Source organism: Neolamprologus brichardi, chromosome 3, assembly GCF_056152115.1.
Source record: "Neolamprologus brichardi isolate AB-2024 chromosome 3, ASM5615211v1, whole genome shotgun sequence".
Lineage (NCBI taxonomy): Eukaryota > Metazoa > Chordata > Actinopteri > Cichliformes > Cichlidae > Neolamprologus > Neolamprologus brichardi.
Genome location: NC_142106.1, coordinates 40,170,580 through 40,182,701, shown reverse-complemented (window position 1 = coordinate 40,182,701; position 12,122 = coordinate 40,170,580). Strand labels below are relative to the sequence as shown.

At 42.7% G+C, this 12,122-nt stretch overlaps 1 protein-coding gene across 6 annotated transcripts in view; it reads left to right on the top strand.

The window, feature by feature from the left end:
- Positions 1-6,179: 6,179 nt before the first annotated feature.
- Positions 6,180-12,122, top strand: part of LOC102796300 (sodium/potassium/calcium exchanger 2-like) — a 46,913-nt gene continuing 40,970 nt past the window's right edge. For 2 of the 6 annotated variants that reach the window (XM_087837636.1, XM_087837639.1), the window contains exons 1-2: positions 6,181-6,664; positions 7,709-8,785. In XM_087837636.1, the coding sequence (XP_087693762.1) occupies positions 7,883-8,785 (903 nt within the window). In that variant the 5' untranslated portion in view covers positions 6,181-6,664; positions 7,709-7,882. Of the gene's footprint in view, positions 6,665-7,708; positions 8,787-12,122 lie in introns of all 6 variants that reach the window. The other 4 variants (XM_087837638.1, XM_087837637.1, XM_087837635.1 and 1 more) reach the window with 3 other exon arrangements.

The following is a 12,122-nucleotide window of genomic DNA, read 5'->3' as shown; positions in this document are numbered from 1 at the left end:
CCTCTCCGACCCCCCCTCTCCACATCTCCTTGGGCCGTCTGTGTAATCTGCTGAGATTTAAACCTGCTGCTCCTGTTTAATAAATCCACTGCGATTAAAATAGGATTACAGCTCTGCTTTCGCCTTCCTAATGACATCGGCGCATGAAACATTTTTTGACTTTTTTTCCCCCTCACTTGTCTGGTTTTTACCCCGTCTCGTTCACCCACACCTCCTGCTCGTCGAAACCAGACAGACAGCGCTGACGTATCCCCCCCCACCCATCACTGCCGCCCAGCGGGTCAGTCCATCTGTGGGGCTGTTGACATAAGGATTAACCTTATAATGCAGCACGCACCCTGTATCAATGCTGTGCCCCTTCACACCACGCTTCTCAATAGCAGATAACAGCCAAAGAATATTTGCTGCACTGTCAGGTTGTTATTTACTCATCAAACATCCATGGATAAAAAAAAGTCATGAAATATTGAAAGGCATGTTGCACCACCAAAGGTCACAAGGACACCCTGCACGTGCCGTCCCTCCTGCTTTTAGAAATGTGACATGAGGGATGAAGAGAGCAAATCGATATGATTTTTTTTCTTGCTTGTTCTGCTTTAGCATTGCCGCGCCATTTTTAAATACAGTAAGGTCACAAAAGGCAAAGATTGATTGGATTTGCTTCAGGTGAATCCATTCATGATAGTATTTCTTACTTTAATGCACAATGTAGCTTTAAATCAAGCCCGAATGTTAATGTGCGTGGCTTTTTGAAGTTTCCTCTGAACCTTTAGGGTAATGACATAAAAGGCACACGTAGGAAATTCAGCTTTTTGAAGCATCTCTGTCACTTTCCAGACTATCTTGACCATAACACACTCTGGAGGACACACTAGTTAAATTCAAAGTACTGAACAATTATATAAAAATATTGTTAAGATTAACCAGGTCAAAAATACAAAACCGCCGTTTCACTGTGGTTCAGGTCGTGTTTTGTTTTTAATTTAAAAAAGTTTCAGTTTTATAATTAAAAGTTGCATGCAGCAGGGTGGTCTGGCTCTCTTCCCCAGTATACCTCTGTCCTGTCTTCCTCAGCCTAAACTGGTCACAGTAGATGGCTGCCACTTCCTAAGTCTGGTTCTGCTGAAGGTTTCTTCCTGTGAAAAAGGTGTTTTTCCTTCCCACTGTTGCCAGGTGCTTGCTCCTAAGGGTTTGTTTGATTGTTGGGGTTTTCTCTATTATTTTTACCCTACAATACAAAGTGCTTTGAGGTGACTGTTATTTTGATTGGGTACTATATAAATAAAATTGAATTGAAAGCACCATGTCCAGTGAATTTTAAGGTCAGTAGGAAGCTGACTTCTTTAGGTTTCATTGAAATGTTTCAGCAATACTGGGAGGATCGCACGTGTTTCTATTCCCTCAGAATAAACTTTAATGAGTTTTGCTTTACGGTCTCATAAATTTGAACAGATTTCAGTTTGCTCAGTATTGTGGTTTATTTCCAAATAGCTCATAATCTACACTCATAAAAATGCAGAAAGTGCTGACTGCAATTTGACTAAATGTAAATTTTTCAGGTGATTTTTCAACACAAGTACAATGTAAAACATTAAAGTTATTGGAATCTGGACAAATGACATTTACTTGATTGGTATACATTCAATTATACCAGTCATATTTTCCTTAATGAATAATTATTTGGATAAATCAACCTTCTGATTTCATATGATTCAGTTGCACTTTACTTAAGACTATTGCTTTATACTTATGAGGGCAAAGAAAGTTTTGTTTGAGTGCAGTGACACACACAACTTCAGCTGTACTAGTCGGGGCAAACATCAGCACGTTAATGATGTAACACCTTCACCCATACCCCATCCTGGTACAACGAGTAGTTTAAAAAAAATAAATAAACAAAAGAAAATACAGAAATCAAAAATTACAAACCGGTTTGAAAAGTTTTGGACTACAGCGTGCGCTAACATATACCATGAAAGCAGGGTTTCACTTTCACAATGTGTGCTTGCATCTAATCAGCCCAGCACCCGGCGATCAAACCTGCTTGTGGATTATCGTTTCGTTAATCCCTTTTGCACTACTTCTGCTAAAATGAATATCCCCCCTCATTTTAAGACAAATTGGTCCCGCCCACATTATCTTGGAACAATCTTGGTTTTATGCTGAGCTTTGAATATATTTACGCTGCCATTTTTTCCACTTCCTGAGCATCTCATTTCCACCTTTTCCTAAGGAGCAGGTGGTCTGTTCAAACCTCTTTGTAGACACTTGTGGTTGTGATGGGTGGGGTTATTAATTTGGGGCTTTCGACATCTAATCCAGAGAAAGTCTTTTAGAAAAAGCTTATCTTGAGACTCCAATTTCACTTCTTTCCTCAGCTATAAGAGCAAAAAGCTTGTTTAATAGCTCTAACTCAGTACTTTGCTTTAGTCAGTTGTACTTCCCTCTTCACCAGAAAAAACTTGCTTGGTTATCATCACCCTATCTATCCGCCCCTCCGTGCCCCAATGCCCACAAATCCTTACAACAATGTGGGACACAAAGGCTTGGATTTAGCTGTCAGGCCAAAGTGAGGGTAGGTTGGGTGGGCCTGGTGTGGAGGGGAGGGGTCATTTGTTTTTGTCACAGTACCTATTTCAGACATATCAAAACAACTGCCACCATCACCCTTCCTCTGTACCGCAACCCAAATGACCTGTGACCAGTCATCACTTTTATCCTAGACACGGAGCCAGATTGTGAGCGCTCGGTGCTGGGGGTGTAGAAGAGAGGCTTGCGTGTGTGCTGTGGGACTATTGTTGAAAAAGAGCTGACAGCTTGGATGGGATCTCATCTGATAGGCATAAATATGGACGAATTGAAAAACACGCTTACAGACAATATGGTTTTGTTGGAGACAACCCTGAAGAAGTCAAAAGCATTTAAAAATCCTGTTCAGAGTTGTATGATCTAGTAACCAGGAACATACTTATCTGTCCAGATCTGTATCAGATATGCAGCGCATGAACTGTATTTATATTTGGTTTGTAAGTTTGCAGCCATGATCTCACACTGGCTCAATTATAGCTTAAGTAGAGCCCGACTGATACTGAATTTTGGTTGGGCGAGTTTTTAAAACTAAAGATATCCAATATCTCTATATTTTAGACAACGTTCACATTCGTACTGTATAAATGCAATATGTAATATTTATCACTGTTTAACTTTCCACTAATAGTTAGGGGCTAATTTCACTTATAACTTGCACCATCATGTGTCTACCCGTGATGCTGCTCTACTGCATGTGCAGCAGGACTGCAAGCGTGAATGAAAATAGGCTCATGTTTTCCCACCAGCGTTCACAAATTAAAGTGTGGCCAAATCGAACAGAGAAGTGTGTTTTTCAAGTCATTTTGACGTTTGACCACCAAATTCTGATCACTTAAATTTCAAAAACCAAGTCAGTGCTTCTTCAGCAAATGTAAGATATTTCCTGAGACATTTCATGCATGTCTATCCATGAGAGAGAAAACAACATGTTTCTGTCCAGTCCAGGGTGTGCTGCTGGTGTGGAAGCATGGAAATGGCTCAGCTATTGGCCATTTGCTGTCACTAAATCAATACTTAGATCAGGTTTCTTGATTTACTTTCACACCTACCTGGACCCAGGCTATAGGGGAACTCCACAGGTTTTTGAATTATTAATAAATTTGTAGATTTACAAAACAACCAGTACAAGAGCTGCTCACTTCGCAAATAAATTCCTTACCAAAAACCATAATGGTTACTGGTCACAAAAGATCATGCTATCAATAATGTGATGTAAGTTAAATCTCTCTGCCTCTGTGTTTCCTGTTAGGTAACAAGAAACAGCCACAGGGTACAAGAGAGGTTAGCAGAGGGGTAAATCAATGAGATCAGTGAATCGTGATTTGTCATACAGCACCAGACCATTAGTGTCACACATACTTTGTCACACTGCATAAAGATTATTTATCTGTGTCAGTCCAACAGGAATTGTCCCGCAGGCTACTAAGTAGCTGGGGACTTATTTGACATGAGGGGGAAACATGGCTACCCCGTGTACTACTGCAGGGTTTTGTGAGATGAAGAGGTGGCATGGGCTGACATATTCAAAAATGAAGCAAACTGGAATATGACGCTCATCCATCCATTCATTCATTTTCAGCTATTTATCTGGGTCCGGCCTGCAGAGCAGCAGTCTGAGGAGATGCCTAGACTTCCCTCTCCCAGGCCACCTCCTCCAGCTCATCCGCTTGTCTGTGGGGACACCAAAGCAGACTGGTATAAGCAGCAGAGAAACATGTTCCACCCAGCATGTCCTGGGTCTCGTCCAAGTCTCCTCCCAGCTGGGGATACCTGAAACATCTCACCTAGAAGGCATCCAGGAGCCATCCTAATCAGATGCCTGAAGCACCTCAACTGGCTCCTTTCAGTGTGGAGGGGTACATACTCTACTTGCCACTCTCGAATAAAGCTCATGTGATCTTTAAAGTTTTCACAGGTTTATTTTCATGATTTTGTCATAAAAAATGACCATATTTGATTTAAAGTTGGCCAATGTCCTCTTTCAGGTCATCTTGCAATCATTCGCCTCTCGATCACTGGAAGTCGTCTGTGAAGGTTCTCAGTCATCCAGGTCATCGTACTCTAAGGAGCTTGGAAAGAAAAGCGTCTGGACTTCATTAAGTTGCTTGAAGACGTTTCACCTCTCATTCGAGAAGCTTCTTCAGTTCTAAGGTCAAATGGTGGAGAGTCACAGATTTAAACCCTGTGGGAGTGTCCCCCCACAGAGGGACAAAGGACCCCCTGATGATCCTCTACCTAATCACATGCGCCAAGGCGTGAAAACGGGTGTAGGTCACAATCAGCCAAGGTTTCAGGTGAGCTAAATCTGCTATACTCAGTTTCTGTTTGCATTGCCTCCAGGTGGGCTGGAAACATTACAACCCTGCCTGAAGAGATGACAAGGAAGCATTTTTAAACCAGGTAAGGAGTTTCTAATGTGGGTGGATAAAACATGTTTATAAGCATGTGACTCTTTTGGCATTTTGCTTATGCAATATAATTGTAATAATTACGTATGAAAAATGAAAAGTAGTAATGAATAAAACATGTATGTGTGAGACAGAGACAAGTCCCAAAAGACACGAAAGAAACATTTCCTATTTAAAGAATGTGAAATTATTTTTCTTTTATAAAGGTAGTTAAACGTGATGATTGAAAGAGGTGTTAAGGTAACTGGCTTAAGTGTGCAGATTAATCCATAATATATTGTTCAACTCTTTGCCAAGTAAATGTGAAGGGGAAATGAATTAGTGAAACTGCAGGAAGTAGACAATTGCTGATATGGGATTTTTAAGACTGATATCGATTTTTGGTGATTTGAAAATTTGAAACATTCGCCATTTTTTCTCCTCTTAGACACATGAAACACAAACAGGTTTCCCTAAAAAATTTCTAAATGTAATTATTTAAGTGGATAACTCTTTTACCTTTTCTCCGACTGCTGGGATGAGCTGGTTGTTTGTGTTTTGTCCTGTGGCCAACAGAAGAAAGCGCCCTCTAGCGGACAGAATATGCAATATCAAAACCCATGAAGGGTGTTTCTTCCCGTGTCACCCCCCCCCCCCCCCCCAAAAAAAAAACAACAAAAAAAAAAACCCACACACCACCACCAATAAAAGATAATATAGCTAATCAAGTAGCTAATCTGGGGGCTGATGTATTGATCACGCTCTACCAGGAAGTAAATGCACATTATTACAAATCAGTCCAGTAAATAATCACGCAGTAAAGTTTAAACATACAAGCAAAAGAAAGAATTCAGAAAACAGAACAGCTGCGTTTTACTCTTGTTTTCTACATCCTGAGGTAAGCCAAGCTAAGCTGCTGGGGCAGAGCCTCTACCACGATGAACAGAAAGATGTGACAGCAGACCTGAATGATCTCATTAAACCAAGCCTTCCCAAAACCGAGCAGAGGTGTAATTTGGGGGGGGGGGGGGGGGGGGGTTAAAAAAAGAGAGGCTGAATTCTATCTGGAGCATGCTCTTTAAAATGAGCGGTGCTGCGTCGCTTGGCTCCAGGGTTATCTTTAAGAAATGGATCCATCACGCGCATGTAACCTTGAGGTGACCCCAGCCATGCACACAAATTTTCTAAGCTGAGGCATATCCACCTGTTCCGCCATCGGGGGAGGGGGATCAGTGGAAATACTGCCTTTGCTGTGTAACCACGGCAACTCCTCCCTCAAAATGAAACATCACCAACGCCCCCACTGCGTGATCAGCGGAGGACTGATGCGCTGTCTGCCGCTTACCTGGCTTTAATAATAAGCCGCCAGGTTCACGTGGTCAGCCCAGCCCAATATTCTGCCACTTTAGAGAGGTCGTTTCGACTGGGAGATTTTTTTCTCTTTCTCTCTTTGTCATCCCAGACGGCAGAGATGCTGCTGCTGCTCTGAGGGAGAGAGGTGAGCGCATTCTTCACCTCCCCAACACTCACCCCACCCCTCAATCTAAAGCTCCTCCTCTGTCGCTGGAGAGCTCAGACCGGTCACACTTTGCTCAATGAGAGCAAGAGGGCAACGGAGACGATTTCCTAATTTCAACCTGCTGCAACTGCTGCTGTGCCGTGCGGCTGTTTTCTCGCCTCTTTCAAAGGTAAGGACGCGGTCTGCAGCCTGTCCACGCGTCATGCGCCGCGGCAGGGAACTTAACGTTCGTGAGGGTGATGCTTAGAGCTGTTTCTGATGTGGTGATACCCCTGAAAGGGCGAATGCATTAATGAAGGGCAGACGGGGGGAAAGAGTTGTCAGTGGAGCTGGTATGTCAGACCATCCGTGCAGCATCAGTGAAAAGTCAAATAGGACACGGCGTGCGTGTTTTGATGTGCTTCCACTTGCGCAGCGTCGTCGGAGGCTACATGTTTACAATCTTGGACTGCAGCCCTGTGGTGTCCGTAAACCGTCGGCCTTTTGCGTTGATATTGTCCCAGGTAATAGATAAATACATTTAAAAACTCATTATGATTTTTGTTGAGCAGCTGGATAAAATCAGAATTGAAAGGATTCGATCAGGATCAGCTGCAATCATCTGTCAGTGAGATAAGTTTTCTCTCTGCTCGCATATCTTGTGGTTTGAATTGGTTTACTTGGAAACGTGGAGTGCTGTTGATTCGGAAATACACTCGATAGTAGGGGGGCTTATGGTGTTCCGCTGTGAGGCCAAAAATGACAAAGTCATGGTGGATTTGCGTGCAAATGTTCAGACTTCTGATCATGTGAATTCTGCATGTATTTTTCCTTAATATGTGTCTTTGTTTAACTGCTTGCCTCCATCCTGTCAGATGGAAACAGTTCAAAACAGTGTCCATGTCATATGTATTAAAAATGCTTTAAGCAGAGTAAGCCGCATGTGCATGGCTCTAATTCTTGGATCTTGTTTGCTACATGTCTCCTTATAGCCTGATGTTTTTTGGGGAGTGGGTTTATAGTGGAGTCTTCCACAGTGACACTGATTTACTGGTTGTTTAATGTTAGTGTGTTTAGTTTGACCATGATAAATTAATAATTTGTAATCATTCTATCTTAGATTTTTAGGACCACTAATAACCAACCAAATAAACCTTGTGTAAAATATCAAAATCACCTCTTCAATTTCCCTCACTCGGCATTCATTTTTTTTCTTCCTTGTTTTGTCCATCAGAGGCGAATATGACGACATCATTTGGCAAACCAGACCCTGGGAAACACCTACTGTCAATTCAGTTCGTTTGAAACCAAACACGACATGATGCGTCGTCTCCGGTGAAACTTGCTCTGCCACTCTCCCCTCTTCTGCGCACCTATTGAGAGAGAGGACACCAAAAGCTGCATAGACATGGGTTCAGATCAACCCTGCATGGATTCTCCAGAGCCAAGACCCATATTGGGTCCTGCCTGTAAGCAGCTGGGCCGTCGGTGTCTGAGGAAAAAGTTCAGGCCCACACGAATCTTGGGGTTGGCCTTCAGTCTGGTGGCCTTAAGTGCTGTCTCCTACAGTGCCTTTGCCTGGAACTCAGGAGGTGTCAGCGAGCCAGTGCTCCCCCAGGAGAGTCTCCATCAGTCGGCCCCACACAGGACCCTACTTTTTACCCAACACCAGAGAGACCCCAACGTGTCAGCTGACATGCCAATAGCCATGAAATCTACAGCAGATAGCAACGACAGCCAGGGGGAGTACCCACCAGACATTTTTACCCTCTCCCAGAGGCGCCAAGGAGCAGTGGTCCTCCACATGTTTGGCATGATCTACATGTTCATCGCGTTAGCCATCGTGTGCGACGAGTTCTTTGTCCCGGCGCTGACAGTCATCACAGAAAAGCTGACCATTTCCGATGACGTTGCGGGCGCCACCTTCATGGCGGCGGGAGGATCAGCTCCAGAACTCTTCACCTCCATCATTGGCGTTTTCATCTCGCACAGCAACGTGGGCATCGGGACCATCGTGGGCTCGGCCGTCTTCAACATCCTCTTTGTCATTGGGATGTGCGCCATCTTCTCCAAGGAGATCCTCAACTTGACGTGGTGGCCGCTCTTCCGTGACGTATCCTTCTATATCCTGGATCTGATCTTGCTCATCATCTTCTTCCTGGATAACATCATCTCCGTGTGGGAAAGTATCACGCTGCTCACGGGCTACGCCGCCTATGTGATCTTCATGAAGTTCAACAGCAATGTCGAAGGATTTGTCAAAGATTGCATGAACAAGAACCAAGTGGTAGAAGTAGAGGTACAACCCAAGGTGAGTTGAAATTATAGTTTCAAACAATAAAGAAGTTAAAGTAGGTGTGCAGATAGAGCTGGGCGATATATCGAGTTTTTAAAAAATATCGATATATTTTTATACGAGATATAAGATGTGACAATATCCTTTATATCGATATAGTCTATGTTACTTGTGGAGCCGCAAGTTTGCCTCTCTTTCGTCCACTTTTGTCTTTACGCAACATTACTCGCCTCTCCTTCACTGAACACAACTCCCCCTCCTCCCCCATCGCTTCACCTGCAGGAAGCGACAAGATGGACACGGCAAATCTCCGTTAACGAGTTACTGCGCATCGCCCCGTGCGTGGGGCTGGACGCCGTCAACGTGTTAGCTAGCTAACCACGCTAACGAGCTAACCACGCTAACGCCATGCAGCCCAGAGGCGCTGCACAGCCTAAAATCCTTTCATTTTCTCAAAAGTTGACAGCGCGCCTTTTGTATGAATTCCGGTTGTGCTTGATGGCCGCGAACAGATTTTATGTGGTACACGGCGCTCAGCAATCTGTCAAAAAATGTTTTAGTACGACTTTGGTAAGCTACGGTGCTGCACCGGTTGATGGATTGTCAGAGCATTACGGCTACCGAGGAGCCTTGCGGAGTGATACGTACTGTGCTTCAACGTAATATTACCGTATTGTGTATAAGGACCATAAATGGCTCCTGTTAAGAGACGTGGTTACGAAGAGGATTTCAAACTCAATGCTGTCAGTCACACAGTAGAAGTTGGGAACAGAGCAGCTGTGAAATCTGTCTTTGTTACTATGCTCTGCATCTTTTAGTTTACATTTTGACTGCACAATTGTGAGCTTTTTGTTATGCACAAAAACAACATTGTTTTCTTTTATTTATGGAGCGTGATTATTTAATAAATGCTCATAATTTATTTTTGAGTAAATTTTATGTACATCTATGCTCTATGTTAATAAAAGTGCCTGTGTGACATCTGGGACACAGCTTTGACTAAGAACTCTCTTTTTGTTCTTACTTTATGGCTTTAAAAAAAAAAATCGAGATATATATCTTATATCGCCGTCCAGGTAAAAAATATCGAGATATGAATTTTGGGTCATATCGCCCAGCCCTATGTGCAGACGTTAGTTTTAGTATTTTTGGCTGCTAGAAATGACCTCGGATGTCTCCTCTGGTATGGGCACATTCATCCCTTTCAGTCATTCCACGCAGCTTTAGATGTTACTCTAACGCCTTTCTCTCAAACAGAACCATTGTCTCCTCACTTATCTCTTAGATCTTCCAGCATGTGACTGGTGATGCCAAACATATGCTTTACTGTCTTCCATCGCACACGCTCATTATTTCAAAAATAATCAAAACTCTGTGGGCGTTGAGGATGGAGCACTTTCAACTGCTAAACTGATTGTACATCAGTATGATTCACTCGTCACTGCTGTGCAGGGCTGGCATACTGTATTCCACTGTGGGATTAATAAAACAGAATCAAATGTGTAATTCTGGGTTAAGCTCTACAAATTGTTTCCCAGTCTGACAACCAAATGCTTTGGAAAATCTCAGGAGCGGTTTTCCTTCTTTTTTTTTTTCTCCTGCAGTTAAAGATTTCTCACATAAAAAACCAAACTGTCACGTGAAGCGCACAAACGCACGCAGCTTGATGAGGTAAACCACGCCAAGTAAATGACTTCAGGATTGGTACGGCAGCCCTGTGCAAGTGTCCTCACATTTACTCTTAAGTGGAATTCTTTTTTTTCTTTTCCTTCCTCGCTTGAAGGCTTAAACATCAAATACTTCCCGGATAAAAACAGTCGAAATCGCTGTGTTGCTTCATTTCACTTTCACCCGCCCCCCCACCAATGACACTTGAGGGCAAAAGACACCGCACTGCAATTTGATACTTGTGTAGAGATTATCCGGATGAATTTAGATTTCTTTGTGACATGAGATGGAAATGAAATTTGGAGAAGGATGCATTGTAAAGCTTTCACTAAATCAGGATTTATTCTAAGTACATAAGTGATATTTAAACAGCAGGTTACACAATGCTGAGGGAAAAACTCTCGAAGTCTGTAGCACCTGTCTGCTGTTCAAAAACTTAAATGCTTAAATAAACTGATCTGTCCTTTTCTTTTTTGTTTAAATTTACCTACTTCATGCCAGCAGTTACCTTTTGCACCTGTGTGCTATTTAAGCTGTATTGTTTTCATATAATGCACAAGAAAAAAAGTGCGCTTGCCAAGTGCCAGAAAAAGAGTCAGTTGACCTTGAATTGCAGTGGATTCTGGGAACTTTGGCTCAGAGAAGCTTGCGCGTGTGTTGTCGTTAAAACAACTTCTAACAGAGGGGAGAAAAAAAATGGGAGCAAGACAGATGATTCGATTAAAACCCTCCATCATCTCAGCATTCCTTACAACAAACTGAGCTTTTTCCTCTCTCTTACATTGAGGACAGCGATACCACGGCTGCACGTCTCAGCATCCACCCTTATGAAGGAAGCAAAATGTGTGAAAAATGGCAATATTATTATTATTATTAAATAATTACTTATATAGGCTGTCTGTTGACCTCTTTTTGTTTTGCAGTCTGGGTCGACAGGGTTAATAGAACTGCAAAGGCACAAATATTATTAGAACATAATCATCTAAACACCCTTGTTTAATCAAGCTTTGACACTTTCGGGACGTGTGTATTTCAAGGCACGAGTGTTATTTTGAGAATTAATTGATACGAGCAGGCGTGCGTGTGTATGTGTGTATGCTCAAGTTCATACGTGAGCGATGGATGGTACGATGAGTCATAAAAATGTTAGGCAAAATAAAACTGAGTCTTATTTCTTTTTTTGTGATGAACTGAGTAGCCCCTAAATCTGTTCATTGTTGTGGATGTGTTCAAAGGTGTAGTCTTGCAATGGAAGGGACGCTGGGCTGTATAGTTATGTCCCATGTCCTTGAGTAAAACACATGGCTTAACAAAGGGGGGGCTTCCCTGAGATTATTTGGTGCTTTAAGAGATTGGGGTGTCACTTTTGTGTTACTGTTAAACAGGAGAGAAATGTTGTGCTGTGATATGTGAGGGTTGCTTGGTAAGATAATTGGCAGCTAGCCGTTTAATCCTGCATGTATGCCGTAAGTGCCATGAAATATTAGATCCTGAGTTTGACGCGAACCCCCAGCTTGGTGTTCTGCATTTAGAAGTCATCCGTGAGTTTTGTACCGTCTGTGACTGCTACCTTTCATCACATTACATAACTGCTTGTACCAGTTCTCGCTCTTTTTTTGTTTGTTTCTGTCACAAAGGGTTTCTTTTGTGTGTCTTGTTTATTCTGCTCCCAGTAACATAAAAA